This window comes from Bos javanicus, chromosome 9 (genome assembly GCF_032452875.1).
Source record: "Bos javanicus breed banteng chromosome 9, ARS-OSU_banteng_1.0, whole genome shotgun sequence".
Taxonomy (NCBI): Eukaryota; Metazoa; Chordata; class Mammalia; order Artiodactyla; family Bovidae; genus Bos; species Bos javanicus.
Window position 1 is genome coordinate 74988187 of NC_083876.1, and position 23171 is coordinate 75011357.

At 40.7% G+C, this 23171-nt stretch overlaps 1 protein-coding gene across 6 annotated transcripts in view; it reads right to left on the reverse strand.

The window, feature by feature from the left end:
• Nucleotides 1–599: 599 nt before the first annotated feature.
• IL20RA (interleukin 20 receptor subunit alpha) overlaps nt 600–23171 on the reverse strand; it is a 33209-nt gene continuing 10637 nt past the window's right edge. For 3 of the 6 annotated variants that reach the window (XM_061428104.1, XM_061428099.1, XM_061428100.1), the window contains 6 exons: nt 15340–15475; nt 10171–10349; nt 8642–8817; nt 7926–8070; nt 3678–3817; nt 600–1510 (listed from right to left, as the gene is read on the reverse strand). In XM_061428104.1, the coding sequence (XP_061284088.1) occupies nt 719–1510; nt 3678–3817; nt 7926–8070; nt 8642–8817; nt 10171–10349; nt 15340–15416 (1509 nt within the window). In that variant the 5' untranslated portion in view covers nt 15417–15475 and the 3' untranslated portion in view covers nt 600–718. Of the gene's footprint in view, nt 1511–3677; nt 3818–7925; nt 8071–8641; nt 8818–10170; nt 10350–15339; nt 15476–15573; nt 15713–16024; nt 16111–22645; nt 22908–23171 lie in introns of those variants that run through there. The other 3 variants (XM_061428102.1, XM_061428103.1, XM_061428101.1) reach the window with 3 other exon arrangements.

Consider the following 23171-nt stretch of genomic DNA (forward strand, 5'->3'; position numbering starts at 1 on the left):
ACTTCCCACCCATTTAGAGGTATTTGCAAGTTTTACGTATGTCATCATTTGGGAAACAAACCAAATTCTAAAAAAGTAGCGCTTGTACAATGAATGACCTTCATGGAATGTTTTTTGTGTGCTATACACTTGATAGGGGCTTCCCTGATGGTTCAGATGATAAAGAATCTGCCTGCAATTCAGGAGACTTGGGTTCGATCCCTGGGTCAGGAAGACCCCCTGAAGAAGAGAATGGCTATCCACTCTAATATTTTGCCTGGAGAATTCCATGGACAGAGGAGCCTGGCAGGCTACAGTCCATGGGGTTGCAAAGAACTGGACATGACTGACTAACACTTTCAGTCTCACTTTCACAGTTGGTAAAGGCCCAGGAAAAACTGTACAAGTGTTAGAAAACCATAAATAAGAAGACTACAGTATACCCACCTGAATAAATCCTGCATCCAGTTTGGTCAACATTTTTGAATATTTACTGGGTACAAAGAGGGTCAGCCCCTGCACTCTGGGAGCCCACCATTGGTGCAGGAGACCCCCATGCATGACTAAATCACCCACATGAGGCAGAACTAAGCAAGTGCTATGAAAATAAAAGAAATAAGTGATTCTCACTGACACAGAAATCTGAGTAGACTTCTATCTCAGTACTTTATTATTGGGTCACTTCTCTGCACTGACATGTTTTGTAACAGTAGAGGTCTGGCAAAGGGACATTTGAGGGTTAGTCTTCCATTTGTACATATAATCCCCATTCTTCCATAAATTGCATGAGATAGGCTTCATTTTCTTCCGGTGCCTTGTCTGGAGCCTGGTCCTGGTAGAGTCTAGATAAGAGGCCCTCCTCCCCGAGCCCCTCAGATTCAGGATGGCCACATCCCTCTGGGTCATGTTGAAAGCTGGGTAATGAAGGTATACACAGCTTGCCAGTCTGAGGGTCCCAGTCAACCAGCGTGGTGGACAGCTCTTCCTCTGGCCCCTCCTCTGTGTCCACATGCCCCTGCCGCAGGTGGTCCAAGTCTCTGAGCTGAGGGGTATATGAACACAGCAGTGTTTGTGGACCCAAGTCTGCTAAAGGTGCCTGTTGTTCAAATATCTTTCCTTGAAGGGACTCCTCCTCCTGCAAATTGAACTCCTGTCCTCTAGGCCCCACAGAAATGTCACTACTTCTTACATCATATTCATATTCAATGACTGTTTTATCCATGGGCGTTGTTCTGCTGGGTGGCTCTTGCTGGGTTAAGGACGTCCCTTTGGAGCTTTTCTCAAAGTCACATACGATGTCCACCGCATGTGACACATAGCCCAGGTGTTCCGCCCCCACATCCTCCCAGTGGGGTTCCTGGTCCTCGATGGGCTCATTCAGGTCTGATGCCTCACTGCTTTTCTCCATTACACTTATATCCTTGGAAGAAGTTTTAGAATCCTCCAAAATATTGAGGGTGATGAAGTTGATCACAATTTTTTCAGTAGGTACAAAAAATCTTTTGTCAAATTCATTTCCATAAATCAAAACCTAAAAAGAGAGAATAGAACAGTTTTCATCTTTTCACTTTAGGGAGACATTAAAAACAGCTGTTAGTTAGAATTTATACTGTCCCCACATGGTTTTAAAGGCCTATACTTACCAACTCATGAAAGTTAAAGCTATGCTTGGAATACACAGGAAACCTCCCTCACCTGGACCCAGGGGACCCAAGTTGCACGAGATGCACAGGGCAGTGAAAAGTGGTTCCCCGGGTGGTCCCGATCTAATCCAAGGGTCAGGGTGTGATTGCCCCTTCCTCTAATTGGCTCGGGGCATTCAAGGGGGTTATTTAAATTCTGGAGCCTCAGTTTTAAATTCTGTAAAATCAGAATTCCTGCTGTGTCAGGAGGGGTGAAAACAAATAGAGGTTTTGAAATTCCTTTGTTAATTACAGTTTGAAAGTGAAAGTCACTCAGTTATGTCCCACTGTTTTCGACCTTATGGACTGTAGCCTGCCAGGCTCCTCTGGGATTCTCCAGGCAAGAATATTGGAGTCGGTAGCCATTCCCTTCTCCAGGGGATCTTCTTGGCCCAGAGATCGAACCCAGGTCTCCTGCACTGCAGGCAGGTTCTTTACCACCTGAACCACCAGGGAAGCTCTAATTATAGTTTAAATGTACTTATCAATAAATCATCCTCTGGGCCACCAGCTCTTTTTTGCATATACTCTGGACAGGAAATGTGGAAGGGTATGAAAACTAGGTGTAAAAAGGGAAGTAAGCACATGACTAGAGATGGTTTAACTAACTGCCTCCCTACACTATGCTATAATAGGGCCAAAATCGGAAATTCACCTGCCAGTTCATAGTAGATGGAGAAACTCTAGATCGTGGGAGGAAACTTGTTTAAGATTAACATTTTCCTGGGGATACGTGGACGGTGCCGATTTAGACTGTTGACCATGAATTACGTTCCAGTTCTCACTGTCCACGCTATGATGTGATTTCATTTAACTAGAAAATAGCAACTCCAACATCATTCTTTTATGAAAGCTTTGGTTTCAAAAAGCCACACATGGTCAGTTCTCCTGTGCCTTTTCCTCCTAGGAAAGGTCTCCGTATCTCATTAAAAAGCTAACTCTGAAATCTAAATGAAGGCAGAACAATAGAAATGTTTTAAAACAGAACAGAAATGCACGTATGTATCATGTACATATGAACATGTATTTTGATAATTCCCAAAGAAATAATTTTTGCTTGTTAAAATATGCTCAGCCCTTGGAAGCCCTCTAGTACATGGTCTAGAAGCATAAGGTTTGTTCCCTCTTCTACCTTCTTGCTTCTCCTTGCTGTGAGTAATGAAGTCCTGGCTACTTTCCCCCTAAACGTGTCTCCACTCTGTGTCTGTCTCTCCTCTTTTAGACTCTTATCTTCTGTCTCCTGGACAACTCTCACAGTCTCCTAGCTGCTTTTTTGGTTCTAGGCTTCCTCCCCTTAAAGTTGTCCTTAACACTATCTAGATGTATCTAAAACTCAATATTGACCCTGATGATTCCAACCCAAAACCCGACAGAGTTTTGCAAACACAATGAGGCCCAAGAATAGTACCTTGGGCTAGATAATTCCTTAGAATAGCACCCCAATTATCCCATTACTTGGCCTTACTCCCTCAGTCTCTTTCATAGCTCCTTATCAGGAATCTTGTGGTTTAGAAATATTATGTGGTTTTCCAAATATCCACCCACCTTTGACTCTGCTATTTTTTCTGCCTGTGGTAGGTGCCCTAACTCTCTCAACATTCATGACCAAGCCCTGGCATGAAATTCCTTCTGATCTTCCAGGTAGGGTGCCACTGCCCTTCCTGTACCCTCAAGAGTCCTGAGAACCCACTTTCATCTTAGTCTTCACATATCATTTAAAAATTCTAGTTCCAAACTAGACTTAAGCCTCTGGAGGGGCATGGATCATAACAATTTATCTATGTACCTCAAGACCTAGTCTAATCTGTTCAGTAAATATAAAGTCTTTGTCAAAGTAAAGGAATCTTTCTCTTTAGTTATGTTAATGAGCTAACCTAGTACAGAAAGTGTTTTTAACTCATCAGCTCTTTAACTTGAAACACTCTGCCCACAAAAGGAATGGTATCTGTTCTAGAACGTCCTTTTCTATCTTCTTGGAGGTGTGTTATAATGCCTCTCACCACAGTAAGCACTCACCAGATTTGCTGGGTGTTTCTCTTTGCCGACATGGATATATCTGTACATGGAGTAGCCCATCACAGAGAAAATAAACACAGTAACAGATATGGGCAAAACATACCAGAGGATGATTTTAACCTCCAATGCTGTTGTTTGATCTGTAAAAATAGAAAAGCGAGGTGGGGTAGATAGTTGTGATTTGGTGGGGTGGGAAAACATTGCTAATGTCAAGCGACTTTGCAGAGATCAGTTTAAAAATTAAGTTTTATCATTTATAAACTGAGAAGCTTGAGCTAAATGTTATAAGGGATCTCAGAATTCTTACTCTAACAATAGATGGCCTTAAGGAATCATCTGGACTTGTCTCAAACCTTTACGGCAAGGATGCCTTAACAACCCAAATCAGCAGATATTCCAACAGCTTATATTTGGCTATGAGACTCATACTGGTCCTTATATTTGAAGTTAAGTGTGTATTAAGGCAACTCAGAGCACTGCAAACCAAACAAAACCCTCTTGTGACGATCCCATTAAGCTGCTCCACGTTTCCACATCTCTCATTTGACTCAATCTTTTCCATATATTCGGGAGAGGAGAAGAACATATGGTGTCGTCTTCTGTGTAACAGATAGAACCATCGAACACAGTTGGCCAGGCCTTCTGGTAGGTCTGGAGCGTGGGGATGCGTGTGGGAGGTGGCTGAGGTGGTATGTGCTGAGAATGGCAGTAACTCTCTTCCAGGTCCTGCTGTACTGTAGGTGCATGGTGAATTTAACAGTCAATAGAGGAATGAAAGATCTGCTGAATAGTTTTAATAAAAGTAGTTCTGGATCACCACTGATCAGACTGTATGGTTGATGGACAGGACTCACTGTGACTAATTTATATTTGCTAAGCTTCTATGGGGTACCTGAAAATTGAAAGGGTTAATTTTACATGTCAATCTATGTAGGCCAAGGTACCCAGTTATTTGGTCCAACATTATTTCAGATGCTTCTGTGAAAACTTTTTTAAGATGAGATTAGCATTTATATGCGGAGAAGGCAATGGCACCCCACTCCAGTACTCTTGCCTGGAAAATCCCATGGATGGAGGAGCCTGGTGGGTTGCAGTCCATGGGGTCGCAAAGAGTCGGACACGACTGAGTGACTTCACTTTCACTTTTCACTTTCATGCATTGGAGAAGGAAATGGCAACCCACTCCAGTGTTCTTGCCTGGAGAATCCCAGGGACGGGGGAGCCTGGTGGGCTGCCATCTATGGGGTCGCACAGAGTCGGACACGACTGAAGCGACTTAGCAGCAGCAGCAGCATTTATATGAGTAGTCTTGAGTAAACCAGATTACCCCCTATACTGTGGGTGAGCCTCATCCAATCAGTTGAAGGCTTTGATAGAAAAAAGACTTGATTACTCCCCACTCCTCTGGAGGAGAGAATTCTGCTACCTGATCACTTTCAGACAAGAACTGTAACATCAACTCTTCTTTGGTTCTCCAGCCTGCTGACCTGCCCTGTGGATTTTGAATTTACCCTGTGCCTTCAAAATCATGTGAATCAACTCCTTAAAATAAGTCTTTTTCTCTCCCTCTTTGTGTATATACATATAAAGATTATGTATATTGTGTTCTCCAGAGAATTGTGACCAATACAGCTGTAGAAAAAGGGGCCGCTTTAGCACAAATGACAAACGTTCTAGGGCATTGCGCCTGTGTGCTCTGTCGCTTAGTTGTGTCTTTGTGACCCCTATTGACTCTTTGTAACCCCAGGGACCCCAGTAGCCCACCAGGCTCCTCTGTCCAGGGGATTATCTGGGCATGAACACTGCAATGGGTTGCCATTTCCTCCTCCAGGGGACGCTCCTGGCCCAGGGATCAAACCCACCATTTCCTGTGGCTCCTGTACCAGCAGGTGGATTCTTTACTGAGCCACCTGGAAGGCCATTCATTACATACTAATACAATCAGCAGGCGTGTCCCGAGAGCATTCTAACCCATGCAGACAGTGGATGCTCTGGATGCCTAGTCCTGGGAGAAAGCTGCCAAGTCACTGTCTGGTTAACTGTCCAGTTAAAAAATGGAAAGAGAAGCATCATGGACTTCTGGTCAACAAATGCCAGTAGGAAAGGTCCAGGTACATGGGTCTAACTGCAGGTTCTTCCACCCGAGAGTGCATCGGTCTACACGTTCCACATAGAAAGACACCAACAATGCAGATGTGGCAGGTGACTGAGTATCACCTGCTCCTACTTCAGGCTACAACTCAGCCCAGTCCTCTTTATTTAAAAAAAAAAATTTGTATTGGAGTTTAGCTGATTTACAATGTTGTGTTAGTTTCAGATATACAGCAAAGTGAATCAGTTATACATAAACATATATCTACTCTTTTAGATTCTTTCCCCATACATGCAATTACAGAGTATTGAGTAGAGTTCCCTATGCTATATAGTGGGTCCTTCTTAGTTATCTATTTATTCTAGTGTGTATATGTCAATCCCAGTCAGTCCAGACCTCTTAATACAATCTCTGATCTCTGGACTAAACTCACCCTGCTTAAACAGGGCTGCAACAACAATGACTGATGGCACCAGCATAAGTTTGCAACAATCACTTGATAATCTGTATCTATATTTTAGGAATTGGGGGATTTTGGAGAACAGAAATATTTCTAAGAATAGTCGCAAAAGAGGTAATAGCAAGTTTTTGAAAAAGTAGCCCCTCATAGTGGTGTCTTAGAAAGGTACCTGGGTTGATCAACAGCTAGGAGATCAAGAAAAGGTCAGAACCTGAAATGGAACCTTGTTGTTTTGTTACTTTTCCAGGACTAGTGAGAAAGTCAGTTCCATCTGCTTACTGGGAAGTATTTAATTTAATCTGTATTTTAGTTGCTTTAGCTTTGCCAATGGCTTGAATGATTTCCACTGGGAATTCATTCCTACCATTTGGCCACTGATCAAGCTGTTAGTAAACAGAACACTCTTCCAAATACAAAAATGATTTCCTCAATCTGCTTTGTTTTGCCTTTTGCTTGTTTTGCATTTTAATTGTATTGGACATATGGTAGAGAATCCTTTGTTTAAAAGGGGAAGGTATGATAAGGATGGAGATTCAAACATAAGGTTTTTCATTTTTGATATGTATTCACAAAATTCCCTCTTTAATCCCTGGGACAGTTTCATCTCAAAATGTGGAAGGCATGAGGAGAGAGGAAAACAGGGATTCTGTCACCATTCCTGTCCCATAGCTGTGATGAAAAAGGCTTGGGGGAAAATGGTTGTTTCATGTGGAAGGCCAGAACATTTGGAAGAGAGAAACAAGAATGGATGAAGAGCTGTTCCATGAAGGCAAACTTTAGGATTTATTTTCAACTTTTATGTTTTGAGTTCAAGGTCTTACCACTCTCAGGGAAAGTGTCAGTCACTCTGTCGTGTCGGACTCTTTTGCGACCCCACTTTTACGAGTCCACCAGGCTCCTCTGTCCATGGAATTCTCCAGGCAAGAATACTGGAGTGGGTTGCCATTCCCTTCTCCAGGGGATCTTCCCGACTCAGGGATCAAACCTAGGTCTCTTGCATTGCAGGCTGATTCTTTACTGTCTAAGCCATCAGGAGGACCCTCCCTCAGGGAAGAACAATTAAACAAATGCCAAGCTCCTAACTCTAGTCTCGTAACAGGAACAAGAATCTTCAACCGTACTTCCTTGTCAGCCAAGTTCAGAAAACATGAGAAGGAGGCAAATAGAAAGAGAGAAAAGCAATCATAAAACAGAGAGAGTAGTAACTGATTTGCTGACCCCAGGCCCTCCCACAGCCAGTGAGTAATATTTGAACACAATCCACACAGTCTCTAATTTGTATTCTGGAGGAGAAGCCAAACACTATCTTAAAGTGTTTTTAGGGTACTGTCTGTTTCTAGGAATAACATCATCTGATGTTCTTTAAGACCCAAAGGACTTCTACTGATCAGAGTGATTATAGATTTAAAGAAGAAAGACCATGTGAGTAAAAATTCCTATAATTCTATTTCTGCAAGGCAGAGTGATATTGGCAGTGGATGCCAGGACCTGTACTGAGAATTCCCCAGGACGTGAAAACACTGTGAGTCAAGTTCAGAGGCAGAGTCCCAGGCTGTCTGGGGATGGTTGTTTCTGTCTTCGCTTCAGCCTGTTTCTGGTAGACATGGATTTGTCAAAACCTTGTCTATACTGCCATACTTCCTTCTAGTTTTACCAGATTTCCTTCCTTAGATCAGATGAGATTTTCAAAGCTTACCTTCTAGAGTACTGACACACTGCCTCTCAGAAGGGTGAGTGAGGCGAGGAGGGCCTGGGACAAAGGACTCCACGAGTACACAGTACAGAGTGCCCGGCTCCAGCCAGCTGAACACCAGAGTGTGGTTTGTCACACACTGGGACCACTAGGATAGGGAATTGCAAACACAGTTAGAGCCAAAAATTTCCAGCAACCCCCAGACAAACAATGACAGAAAGAAATAAAAGATGGAGGTACCAGTAAGTCCTTAACTATCACTATGAGTTTTCTTTTTAGCAACAGCTTTAAAATAACTTTTCCCTTAAGCTTGGCAGGATGTCGTCAGGAACTGAACAAATTGTGGGAACAACTCTAAATAATGACATAGGAGGGATTTCTTATTCAGCTTTGTCCTGTGTTCTTCCTAATATTTTTTTCTTTCTCGGAGAGTGACTGGCAGATGTTAAGCAAGCAGAAACTCTCCATCAAAGTGAGGTGGACAATTGCTCTACATGACAGCAACAACATCATAGCAGATACTTTCTGTAAGGAAAATCTGAAGGTAGCTCTTTAAATTTCTATGCATCACCTTCATCTGTATCCTGCAAGGCATCACTTTTGAGTAACACACTTTTCCAGATTCACATGCTGGGAATTTTAGAATCAGGGCTGCATGTTCCAGCATTAGGTTCAGAAAGTGACACAGATTACAGGTCCCCATTCCATTTCAGGCTTACCGTTCTATTGGATTTAGTATTATATATAGACACATTATACTTCAGATTAGAGTATATTTGTTGCATGGAAATAGAGCTTTCTTCTGGATTTTTCTTCCACTTCTTTGGAGCCGTCAGAACAATAGAAATGGATTTCTCATCAGTAGTCAAAGCAACCTCTGGTGGGCCAATTTGTGCTTAAAGGGGAGGGGAGAGGGAATTATCATGTTCAGATGTAGAAAACACCTTGGATGAAGCTACAGTATAATTCTACTGGGATCAAAGCTCTAAACCCCATCTTCTTATTTGAAGTGCCTCAGAATACTCACCTAGACCCAAGTTATACCAAATTTTGAAATAATCAAGTCACAGACTCTGATACAGTGTTAAAGCAGCTGATTTACTTAGTCACATGCAGTTCCTAGTTACTTAGATAAACAGTACTAGAGGATAGTAAATACAATTAAACGTATTTGCAACACTACTATGACCTGACATTATAATGTGATAAATAACATTAATCAGATTTGATGTGTTTGTAAAGATCAGCAGTGGAGAAATGAAGCACTGCTAAAGACCTTTGGGGATGTAACCTTGGGAGAATGATCTAGAACAGAGATTAGCAAACTTTTATCACAAAGGTACAGGTCGTATTTTAGGCTTTGCAGGCCACGTGATCTCTGTTGCAACTATTATTTATATAAATGTAAACACCATTCTTGTCCTGTAGAAAAATAGAAACGAGTAGGGTGCTGTATTTAGTCTGAGGCTCTGGTTTGCTGACTTCTGATCTAGAAGGGCAGCAAGGGAAAGGTGCCAGCTCCAGAACTCAGGGAGCGCTTGTAAATGTCATCCTGGCAGCTCTGAGTGGGTCCTCTATGGCCGAATCAGTCTTAGATTGGGGATGGAAAAATTTAAAAAGCAAATACCAGGAAGATGTTGCCTCATTCTGATTTATACCTAGAAATTACGTCATCACTCTATCGAGTTTATAACAAGCAGAGACTTAGTTTGGTGATCAGAACAGTCTTTTGTTAAACTTATTTTTAATTAGAGGATAATTGCTTTACCATGTTGTGTTAGTTTCTGCTGTACAACAATGTGAATCAGCCATAGGTACACATATATCCCTCCCTCTTGAACCTCCCTCCTGAAAACAATCTTTAGTCACCCTGTGGGCGACTAAAATAGTCAAATAGTTTCTAAAACCGCAACATTAAGATAAATCTGTCAGTTGTTCCTGAAATTATACAGTCTCAATTGAGCAATAAAACAAAATCAAAATTTGACAGTTTGGCCTCTAGTGTCAATTCTGGATCGGGGAGCAATTTGAGAGACACTTGGTCAAACCTTTTTTTCTGAAGATGAGGCTCTGAGATACAGTAAGGTGAAGTACCCAGTATTGGGCCAGTCACTCCACCTAATGGACAGAGCGCAGAAGAGAGCCAAGCAGAGCACTGGGATTTGGAAGAGGCTTTGTATGAGGCAGAGATTGTTACATTAGGTTAGATGAACTTGATACTTATTTAATACACAACTGCGCTACTTACTTTCTAAGAAAGGATAGAATCGTCCAGTTTCTACCCATTTGGAACAATTTGTTCCCCACATGGCCTTAACTTTAGCATAATATTGATGTTCATAGTCAGAAGTTTCAGCAGAGAGGTCACAGTAGGTCCTACTGATATTTCTGCATTCAGATTTATTCAGCCATTTCTTTTGCCCATATCTGCTGAGAAGAAAACTGTGAATCAACAATGAGGTGCTCTCCATGCTTTACAATAGGAAACAAAAACAGTCATTATATAAAACTGAATGGAACTTAAGACCTTCTCTTCAAAACAACAAAAGTGCCTGTCACTGAGATAAAAAAGAATCTACTTTTGCTGCTAGCAATTTTTTTCATTAGCTGTCAGGAGCATGAGTCAGAGTTTCTGTAATCATCTTTCCTTTCTGTGAATTATAATGTGGATAGTACATTTGAAAGCATGTATTTTATTATTATTCTTGGGCTACAGTATAAATTTTACAGATTGTGTGATCAATTTTTCTATGTAAGTTTACAGCCCACATGCATACCAAGGTCAGTTTGATGGATATTTTTTGTTTGTTTGTTTTGGATGGGATGTTTTAAGAAAAATTACTTTTTTTCTTAGAAATTCTTCTTGACATTTTCATAAAATTTAAAAATATACTTGCCTTCAAGGGTTCTAGGGAAAATTCACTAGGTTGGAGTTCATTTCCAAATCTGCATTTTCGATGATCATAGTGATAATGATGATACAGACTAGGTTGTTTATATAGATTTTTCCTCTCCTTTATCAAAAACATAACACAGCAAATAGGGAGGGGGGATATTTCTAGCACTTTTCAGGTGGGAGAAACTGAGGTATTGAGAGTTTAAGAGACATGGGATGAGCCAAGTGTAAGAGACAGGGTTGCAAGAGAGGCTACTGAAAGGATTAAAGCAGGCATGTTGGGCTATTACGTGTGTCGGGCTATTAACTCTAGTGGTAGCGGAGAGAACGTGATCGGTCATGAGTGTCAGACTGGGGAACAGTTGAAGAGAATGCTGCAGTGGTCCCGGAGGAATATGTAGGTGGATTGTACAAGTATGGTGACAGTGGAATGAACGACAGGGCAAAAGTAAGAAATATTAGGAGACAAGACTTGGTGACTGAGTGCACATAAAAGATGATGGAAAAGAAGGTGTTAAGCATTACATCTCTTTCTGTCCAGGATAGATAGGTAGAATGGTGGTAACATTTATCCAGATCAGGAATGTGGAAGAGTGGGTTTGAGAAATGGGGAGTGGGGGACGGGGAGGAAGGAAAGACGAGTTCAGTTTTTGACACGTTGAGCTTAAGATATGTGTGAAAGGTATCTGAATGCAGGTGCCCGGAAGGAGCTGGAGCTCAGCAGAAAGGTGTGCGTGGGAGGTAGGGATTTTGAAATCAGTGACATAAAGCTGCTCATTGAAGGCACGGGCATGAATGAAATTATCCATGGAGACAAAGAAAAGCCTAGGATAAACTTTCAGGAGCATCAACTTTTAAAGGTGAGATACAAAGTATCCTCAGAAATAGCAGCTAAAGAGGGAGAAGGAAAAAGAAAAACAGACATCACAAAAGTCAAGGGAAGACTATGTGTTGAGGAGGAGAAATTGCCAACTTTATCAAGTGTTGCCAAAGCCTAAGGGTATCTTCCCTTTTCAGAATATGGCAACAGAGTCCTGAAAGTAAACATCTCCTGTTTCCTAAGTACCATAGTTACCAGAAAACACTAAAAATGTAGTTAGATCTAGGGACATTACTGGCTGTCCAGTGGTTAACACTTTGTCTTCCAATGCAAGGGGTGTGAGTCTGATCCCTGGTTGGGGAACTAAGATCCCACATGCTTTGGCCAAAAAGCCAAAACATAAGACAGAAGCAATATTGTAAAAAATCAATAAAGACTTCAAAAACGGTTCACATAAAAAAAAATCTTGAAAAAGATAAAAAGAAATAAGAGTTTGTTGACCAATTTCTACAATTCAAGTAATCACCATGCCAAGGGGCTTGCACACTTTTGTCACCTTCTGTGATGGTGAGCCACAGAAAGAAATACATTTCACACTGTGACACAGTTCATACATATATCTCATATACTAAAACAAAGGTTTTATAAGATCATACAACTTTACTACATGCCAGGCACTCAGTTATTTTATTACTCTAATCCCCTCCACACCATCCTAAACCTTGGCATGCTAGTTATGTCCCTCAAAATTGATTTCATGGCTCACCAACAGGTCTTGACTAGTGGCTAGAAAAATACTGCCATCGCCTATGTGACCCTTTCTCCTCAAACTTCCTGACTCTGCCAAGGCCAGTGCAGCATCCCATGATAGGTGTTGAAGGAGAAATACTCTTGACCAAGTTCTGGATATAATGCTTTGTAAGTTTGACAAGCTGATATACATGAATCCCACAATAAATGCTACACCAATGATGTTTATCCATGCCCAAAAGTCATGTGGGGCTCTAGGTGGTCTCCGACTGCTTTCTGGTAACAGCAGGAAACATTTATCAAGTGCCATTAAGCATGGATGCGTGCTTAGGATATGAAAGCTTTATCTCATTTAATTGTCATAATAACCCTTGGAGGTGGGTACCATTGTATTCATCCCATTTTACAGATGAGGAAATCGAGGCTCAGTGATGTTAATGGAGCTGCTCAAGTTAGTCTGACTAGGAACAGGCATAGCGGATTTGAACCACTTTCTCTGAGGCTAAAATTTGTGCTTTTAATGCTACACTATATTTTCTGCATTAAATTCCTCGCGTAGATATAGTTTAAACTTTTGCTAAAATTTCATCTTTTACTTGGAAACAAGCTTCACTCAAAAGTAAAAACATATAATCTATAACCAGCCAGGTCCACAGCCTGGCTGTGAACCCAGGACTGTTTGCCTTCGGAACCGAGCGTGGAATCTGTTGGTGACACACACAGCCCTGTATTCCTGCCCACCATCCACATGTACAGGGGCTGTAAGAACTCCAAAATGGAAAGTTTATTTTCAAATATTCTTTTTTGAAATGCAAATAATCTAAATTATCTGCTCTCAGAGCAGTGATGACTCTCTTTTTTAAAAAATCCTTTTGTGAATCACACAAACACATGAAGAAAAGAGCAAGCTCCTTGCTCCACCTATTGGAAAACGAGGCAAGGGCACACTCATGAGCCATTTCTCTTGACAGAGTGATGCCTCTTCCCTAAAATACTGGTTCCTGAGAAACTCAATGGCAATGAGCATGAGGTTCCAGATAAATGAGGTCATTGTGAATAGCAGCCAAAGTCTTCTGCTACCTTTAATGGTCAGAATATTTTTTTTCAAAGACAAAAACGACATTATTGTTTTTATTTGTAAATATGGTACATTTTTTAAACTCACACAATGAAAAAAGTATAATGGAGAGATAAATAAATTACCCTGAAGCCCATTACCCCAAAGCATTTGGTACGTGTGATTCTGTACATCTCACTGTGCTTATATGTATCCAGAAGAAGGATTCAATAATTGAATACATAGACAAAAACTCGATTATGCCATACTTATGATTTTAATAAAAATAGTAAATTTAATTTGATTTGAACTTTAATGAGAAAGAAATTAAACTGAAATGAATCACTGCAGTTCAAATGTTTCATCACCACAAGATATTTGTTCTTAATATCTTTTAATAAGATAGTTTAAATTAAGAAAATCATATATGAAAGATATTGAAAGTTTAGTTATTCAAATGATAACATTTTCATTTTGGATCACATATAATACCTTGGTGCTATAAAAGTCAGTACACGTACAGTCTTTCCCCACCTTATGATTTGCTATATTATTAAGTCCAAACATTCAAAGAAAGTTCTGTAACCACATTTCTCATTACTGTTTAGTCTTAGTTCTACATTTAGGTGGTTTCAATGCATGCTACTCATCTTTTTTGCCATAATCTTGTCATTATTAAGGTTCTTTAGGTTCATTTTATCTCTTTCAGTTGGAGATCCTCTTTAGTTAGTGTTTCCCTTCCAAACCCTCTGCAAGAAAGTTTCAGTGGAGCGATATCCCAAGTTCCACCTGCTTGAAAATACATTTGTTGAACTTGGTAGGAGTCTTAGGTCACAACTATATTTCCCTCAGAAGATGTATCACTGCCATCAGCTGAGTGTTGCAGATAGAAATCATTGCTTTTACTATGATGGTTATAAATCATGTCATTTTTTCAAAGTTCAATAACTTCACCAGGATGTCTTCCTATTATTTTTATTAAATTTTCCTAGTCAGAGCTTGCATTTACAATATGCAATTCCAGACAGTTATTATTACCTGTTCAATTATTGCTATCAGCTATAATAGATTTTTCATCTCCATAAAACATTTTTATTTTCTATCTTCTTCCTAAGTTCTGCCATCTTGCTTTTAAAAAAAGTTCTTCCTCTTGGAGTCTTAGAATCTTCTTTTTGACTGTTTATCTCTTCTTTGACATTTACCATTAGAGACCATGTTGTTTATAGACTCAAACTACAGACAATTACTTGTCTGAATTTTCTTTCTATTTCCACAAGAAAGCTTTCAGGAACTTTTAACTTATGCTCATTTTTTTTTCTTTCTCCCTTTCAGTAATTAGGGATAGGCTGCTGGATTCTTTGGGACAATTACTCTTTGAAGGGAGCAGTTCTTTATTAAATACTAGGTAAATGGTATGGGAGTGACAATCTACCCCACACTCGCTCATCATTTTGCATTCTTTCTTGTTTGTCATGAGTTTTGAGGGAGAGGTGAAAAGTGGAAATGTCCATTCATTACTATCTTTAATAAAAACCATGAGTTGTACAGAATTCTGTACTGTTTCACTTAAAAATACCCTGTAATTCTAATAAGTTTACATGTTTCAGAGGTGATGGATCTCCTTGTTTGCTCAGCCACAGAATAACATTTGATCAACTTCTTTTCTTCATTTAAATATTTCCTCTCTTGCCTAAGCACTCAACACTCTGTTTACATGAAGAAATTATTGTCTAATGTAATCTAACAAAACATAACAAGATAATTTAACAGGAAATATCTAAAATCTCTCTTTTTCTTCAAACACTCATTTAATAGAATAGATGGTTTGTTAATCTTTGCATAGGATTCTAAGTCTTGCTTTTATAAATAAACTGAAGGAAAAGAATAGACTTACATGAAATACTGCACAGTATAACTAACTTCCATGCCTTGTAAGCCCTCTGGGGGGTTCCACTGTAGGATATTCTTCATGTTTATGGATATGAAGGCGACATTTGTAGGTTTAGGCAGATCACCAGAGACACAGGGAACTGAAAAAGGAGCAGAGAGGAATTGAGGGTTAGTGGAGAGAAAGGAAGACCTAACCTGTGGTGGCTGGTCTCTAGATACAGACCCCAAGAAGCAGTACCTTCCAGTACTTGTGCTCTGTGAATTTCCTTCCAGCCCGACCTGACTTCATGACCCTCTTTAACCAACAGAAGTGATTCTGAGACTGAGCCTTAACAAGGCCTGTGAGCTTTCACTTTTGCTCGTTTGAAAGCCCTGCAATGTAAATGTGGGCTTTTTACTGCAATGTAAAATGTGGGCTACTCTGCTGGACAAACCATGTCGAGAGGCCATATGACAAGGGAGATGTCCAGCTGTCCTAGCGTCCCAGCTGAGCCCAGCTTTCCAGCCAAGGAGCCAGAATGAAGCCACTGTGGACACTGTAGCCCCATTTGCCTCAGACTAAAGCTGCGTGAGAGACTTTGAGAGAGGCCAGCAGAAGAACCATCCAGCTGAGTCCTAGTTAATCATCAAACCGTGAGAAATAATAAAATGATTGTTTTAAACCACCTTGCTTTTCTGAAATAAATTACCCCCTGAAATGTGTTGTCAGTCATTAATGTTCAACGATGCAACAGAAATTTTGATTAGAGTTTTGTAACTGTTTAAGTGATCCTCTAGAACTGCTAAGTGGTGGTTTATTTGCTCAGCTGTGTCTGACTCTTTGTGACCTCATGGACTGTAGCCTGCCAGGCTCCTCTGTCCAAGGGATTTTCCAGGCAAGAATACTGGAGTGTGTTGCCATTTCCTTTTCCAGAGGAACTTCCTGAACCAAGGATCAAACCCAGGTCTCCTGCATAGCAGGCAGATTCTTTACTGACTGAGCCACCAGGGAAGCTTAAAATGCTATATCAATTATCAAAATGTTACAAACTCTGTATCCTAAAGGATTAATTTCTAGAAATCTACTGTAGAAAAATGATTAAAAAATAAATATTTTAATAGTTTAAATAAAAGTAATAATTGGTTAAATACAGAGAATTAATAATGTGACAACAATATCAAAACACTAAACACTTTTCTCACCATACCATTCTATTTTTTGAAAATAAAACATATTTCATTATAAATGTTGTGAACCTCTTTGCAAGTTTACATTATGGATAAATCATGTGTATTGCCACAATTTTGCTGGCCAGTCTCCAAGATGACCTTCAGTAATCCCCTCTTCCTGGCATTCACAGCCTGCATATTCCCCTCTCACACTGTAGCTGGGTTGGTCTATGTAACCAATAGAGTATGACAGAAGTGAGAGTACATCATTTCCAATATTAGGTTATAAAAGATACTGTGGCTGGCATCTTGCCTTCTCTCTTTTGGATTATTTACTCTAGGAAAGGTCAGTCGTCTTTTTGTGAACAGTTCTCCACAGAGGACCTTGTGGCAAGTAACAGGCCTCCAAGATATGTTGAAGAATTGAATGAAGTTTCTTGCCACAAACACATGAAAAGATGCTCCATATCACTCATTATCAGAGAAATGCAAATCAAAACCACTATGAGGTACCATTTCATGCCAGTCAGAATGGCTGCAATCCAAAAGTCTACAAGCAATAAATGCTGGAGAGGGTGTGGAGAAAAGGGATCCCTCTTACACTGTTGGTGGGAATGCAAACTAGTACAGCCACTATGGAGAACAGTGTGGAGATTCCTTAAAAAACTGGAAATAGAACTGCCTTATGATCCAGCAATCCCACTGCTGGGCATACACACTGAGGAAATCAGAATTGAAAGAGACACGTGTACCCCAATGTTCATCGCAGCACTGTTTATAATAGCCAGGACATGGATGCAACCTAGATGTCCATCAGCAGATGAATGGATAAGAAAGCTGTGGTACATATACACAATGGAGTATTGCTCAGCCATTAAAAAGAATACATTTGAATCAGCTCTAATGAGGTGGATGAAACTGGAGCCTATTATACAGAGTGAAGTAAGCCAGAAAGAAAAACACCAATACAGTATACTAACACATATATATGGAATTTAGAAAGATGGTAATGATAACCCTATATGCGAGACAGCAAAAGAGACACAGATGTATAGAACAGTCTTTTGGACTCTGTGGGAGAGGGAGAGGGTGGGATGATTTGGGAGAATTGCATTGAAACATGTATAATATCATATATGAAACGAATCACCAGTCCTAGTTCTATGCATGATACTGGTTGCTTGGGGCTGGTGCACTGGGACAACCCAGAGGGAGGGTATGGGTGGGTGGAGGGAGGGGGGTTCAGGATGGGGGACACGTGTACACCTGTGGCGGATTCATGTTGATGTATGGCAAAACCAATACTGTAAAGTAATTAACCTCCAATTAAAATAAATAAATTTATATTTAAAAAAAAAGGCACATTAGTGAGCTTAGAAGTGGATCCTCCAGTCCCAGTCAAGCTTTCAGATGACTACAGCCTCAGCCATCTGTACTCTCATATATACTCTTGACTATACTCTTGTGAAAGACCCTGAGCCAGAACCACCAGATAAGCCATTACTGGACTCCTGACCCACAGAAACTGAGAGATAATATTTGTTGCTTTAAGCTGCTAAGTTTTGAGGTAGCTTGTTACACAGCACTAGATAGCTAATACAACAAAGAGTCTAAAACTTAGAGAAATTAATCACTTAAAACACAAGTTAAATGGAGGAAGGAAAAAAATGGTTCCCTTCATTTCCATGATGTTATAAAGGACTACTGCAGTCACAATCTTGAAAAATGTTCTATTTAGTAGTTTCATTTCATCTTTATGAAAAATTTTTAAAAACCAATGAGAAGAATGAAAACTTCTTAGACTTTTAATTACAAGTGAGGGTTACAGCAACAATTTGTTGAATTTTTTAAAAAATATAAATGCTCTGTAAAAAACATTATATTGAGTTGGCCAAAAAGTTCATTTGGTGTCTTCCACAACATCTTATCATGAACTTTTAAGCCAATCCATTAAATACACTAATAAGGATTCAGAGTAGTAAACACCTTTAATAGAAATACATTTTAAAATGGATGTTGCTGTTTGGTACACTATTTCTGGGGGAAGACTATCCTAGCTTTTAGTCCTTTAGATTCATTTGGATTGACATTATCTTTTAGATTTCCTAGGCAGAAAAGATATCAGTTTTGGATATCCTCTAGTCAATAAATCAAAGCATGACCCCCAGGGACAGCCCTAAAATAACAACAACAACAAAAAATCTGAAGACATAGGGATACACCACTTGAAGATGGAAGATTAGAGTGATACATCTGTAAGTCAAGAAGCCTGGCTACTACCAGAAGCTAGGCAAAGTGAAGAAGGAGCTTCTCTCAGAAGCTTTAGAGGGGCATGGCACTGCCAGCCCCTTGGTTTCATATTTGTAGCTTTCAGAACTGTGAGAGAATACATTTCTGTTGTTTTAAGCCGTCCAGTTCATGGTACTTTGTCATGGCAGCTCCGGGAAACTAATACAGCTGCCACCATGTGGATACATAATGATGAATAAGCAGGTATGTTTCTGCCCTTGTGGAGATCCCAGACTAGTGGGAAGAGAGACACCATTGACAAGTCAAAAATCAGACAAGCACGTGGTGACCCAGCTATGGAAGAGAATAAGGTTGGAGTAGTGGGTCACAGAACCTACTTAGATAGGGGCTTAAGAGTCAGCTGTGAGGTGGGAGGGCAGTGCTCCAGGCAGACTCCAGAGGTGGGGAAATGCCAATCCAAAAATACCGTGCCCGTGGAACAGTCAAAAGGTCAGTGTGGCTGGAAAAAGTGAAGGCTACTGGCCATGTTGTGATTGAAGTTCAAAGGGGCTAGATCCTCCACCACCGCCCCTGTCTTTGTAAACACTGGACAGGAAGTTGGGATATAATTGAAATACAGCAGAAAAGCACTGATGCCTTTTAGGCAGGGGAAGTCAAGAGCCTATTTGTATCTCAAACGGATTACTTCACTATTGAGAGGAGAAAAGATTGAATGAGGGCAAGAATAGACCTGGAGAAACGGGTGAGACCACAACTGTAGCAACCCCAGTGAGGATGGCTGAGCTGGCACCAAGACGCTGGCTGTGGATATGGAAAGTGGGGTGGCAACAGCTTGGAGCTCTATTTTCAGTGCAGAAACAACAGGAATCTGTGATGAATCAGAGCTATGAGAGTCTTATCGGGTGTAAGCTACATCAACAGATGAGGATTTATTCAGGAATATTTGCCCTTTTGAGGAGAAGGCAATGGCAACCCACTCCAGTACTCTTGCTTGGAAAATCCCATGGATGAAGGAGCCTAGTAGGCTGCAGTCCATGGGGTCGCTAGGAGTCGGACACGACTGAGCGACTTCACTTTCACTTTTCCTTTCCTGCATTGGAGAAGGAAATGGCAACCCACTCCAGTGTTCTTGCCTGGAGAATCTCAGGGACGGCGGAGCCTGGTGGGCTGCCGTCTCTGGGGTCTCATAGAGTCGGATACGACTGAAGCGACTTAGCAGCAGCAGCAGCAGTAGCAGCCTTTTTGATGATGCAAAAGAATGATGGAAAATAGAATTAGTACTTGTTTCTGAGGGGGAGAAATAGCACATTAAAAAAAAAGCACAATCGATAACCAGTATTTCCTCGTGGTGTTTTCATCTTTACAAAGTCGTAGGTACTATTTGTTTCCAGTTTGGAAAAACATAAAGAAAACACTCCTGAATAAATGTTCCAACTGAGATAAGTCATTGTCTTAACCTGCCAGTACTGATAAGATAATTTAGTCAACATCCAAGTGAAAATATGTCATACCCACATTGATATCAGGAGTCATGTGCCGATCTGTGAGTTACAAAAGCACTTTTGTTCACATAGATTTATGGCCTGTGAGTACAGATCCGAACTTCTGAAAGTCCTTCTATTTAATATCACAATCAAAATCACAAAGGTTTTGGATTGGTACACATAATTTTATTTCTGGGAGTGCTGTACCACTACAACCTTGGTTTGGTACAAGGGTCTCCACAGCCTGGTCTGGCCTCTCCTTACGGTATTCAGCCAAATGCACTACATTCACTAGTCACAGCAAATTACCTGCAAACCCCTAACTTGCTTAGCGTTTTATACCCTTTATAATTTTGGTACTCTCTCCCTAAATATCTTTTGGAACTAGAAGACGCCTTATTTTCCCTTGTATGCCTCCATTCAATGAATACTGGCCTGTGCTATTCTAATGACATGATTGTGTTGTGATATTGTGGAGAGTATGCATGGTATACCCTAAAAGGGAGTGGGCATTTCTGATGACAGTCACTGGGGAGGAGGCATTTCTTTCGAGAGAAAGTGAAATTCAGAAGACCTCAGAAAGGGACCAGAATTTTGGGCTCCCTTTGAGCTTCCCTGATGGGGGTGTGAATGTTGGGCAATGGGAGGGAGACTTGAGGCGGGGTCCCCTTGGATTAAGGGTAATTAAGACGGCTTCTGCAAACTAGCGGTTATCAGTGGGGAGGGAGGAAGGGCAATACAGGGGAAGAGAATTAAGAAGCACAAACTATTACGTATAAGATAAGCTACAAGGATATATTGTACAACACAGGGAATACAGCCTATAAATGGAGTGTGAATGGACCAATGAACAACAACAGAAAAGATGGCTTACTACCCTAACAGAGCTGTGAGGGGTCAGCAAGGAGGACCCACTTAATGATCTCCCAAGTAATGATGAGTTAGCTCTGGCTTGTAAGTCATGTCATTTAGACTTGTGTTCCCTCTTTGTGTTTATTTTCCTCTCATTATATCTTGGCCTTTGGGAAAGCCTTCTAGCCCAGCTTCACCTATGTTATAGCACCATAAAGAAAAGGTCCTTTGTCTCCTCTTGGGTCCTTGAGTAGAAAGAGAATAGATAAATGGCATTTGAAATGGGTAAGTCTTTGACAAGTTCATTAGTGGAGTTTTACGAAGTGTGGCTGCTGTATTAGTTCCAAGAGTTATCTTATAGTTACCTTTCTGTAAGTGTAATGAAATAGTACGACATTTTCCTAATGGCCTCAAAGATAATACTAAGGTCACTGTCTAAATATGTTGCAGTTTCAATCATATGCCTGACAGTAAAAGGTATTTCTATTTCATTACACTGTGGGAAAAAATCAATGCATAAATTAGTACTCGATGAACACCAGTTAAAAATGGCGAGGTTTTCAGTGTGAACTCATGGAGGGTAACTGGTCTCATGGTTACCCAAACCTCTCTCTTCTGGGGCTGAGACTTTCTGACTTACCCTTTATGGACAATATATTCATGCACTCCTGAGGAAAACCACCAGACTGTAAGAGGCTGAATAGTCAAATGTGGCCACTTCTGGGGACTTCCCCTTGGGGCCATTCAAGTTTCACAGGCTCATTAACTTGGGAACCTCAGCATTGAGGAAGCCCTGCCCAGCTCGGCCCTGAGAAAGTCTCCAGCCCCATCTGTCTTTCTGCAGCTGAAGCAGTGAAGCAATCACCAGGCTCTGAGCTGTTTGACACAGGGCACCATGTCTTACAAGACCCTTTGTATTCCCAGTGCCTGGCAAGTACTTTTGAACTGAATGAACCAGGGACTGCTTGGCTCACATACGTCATGAAGACAGAGCAGGAGCCAGGTTCATATGAACATCGGAACGAGGGTGATACAGTGTGAACTACCAAACCTTGACAGCTTGAAACAACCCCGGGAAACTTGCAGTGTACACAGGGGATACTCAACATACTTTTAATGAAGGAAGAGCAGCTCATGGCAAGTGGTTGCCACATACTGTAAATGTCTTTCAAAATAGGAAAATACTTGACTACCTTGTAAGACCAAAAGAAGAGAAAAAAATCACCTGACTGAGTTTTCTGTTGTGGGAAATGGGGTTAAGAAGAGTTGATGTACAAAATGGCACCAGAGGGCGATTAATCAATTTCAGGAAGCAAAGCTGTAAATATCTCATCCCAACCTCCACCAAAGGAGAGCTAAGCAGTGTCTCTGCCTTCCAGTAGATGAAGTATTGTTCTAACTTCATCACGCTAAAAGGAAAGGCATATTTTCTTTGGTCTTAAGTTTTAAATTATTTCTCCTGAAAAACATGAACTCTTCTTTCCTCCTTCCCCAGCCACTGCAATTATATTTCAAGTGCTCTTAAAAAGTGAGTCGTCTAACCAACACTGAAAGCGTGATGCAGGAACTATTTACCTGAGAAAATATACTTAACTGTCTTCTATGAATGAGAGAGTACGGTTTGGAGTTAACATTAGTTCCTCGATTATCTTTCTCTACCAATTCTGCTACTATTTCCCTATTACCGCTTAGCCCATTTGCTGTTGTGCTTTAGTACGGCCTCTTCTTTGTCTATAATAGGACTGCTCATTGTTATACAGGGCACGGCCACCTGCTCTATCTCATTGGCTTCTAATAATTGTTTATGTAAGTAGGTCAGAGAGAAGTCATAAGAACAAGAGTTCTAGAGCCACACTGACACCTGCTCCCTGCTCTCTGCTTACCTAAGCTGTGTGCCCTGAAGTAAGTTATTCAGCCTCTGCACTCAATTTCCTCATTTGTAAAACGAAACAATATTATTATCTGCCTCACAGGCCTGCTGGGATGATTAAATAAGGTTCCTAAGATAGTGCCTGGTACAAAGAAAGAACTCAGTAATTATTAGCTCAGCCTTGTCCTTCATGTGCTTCCCTGGTGGCTCCATGGTAAAGAACCCACCTGC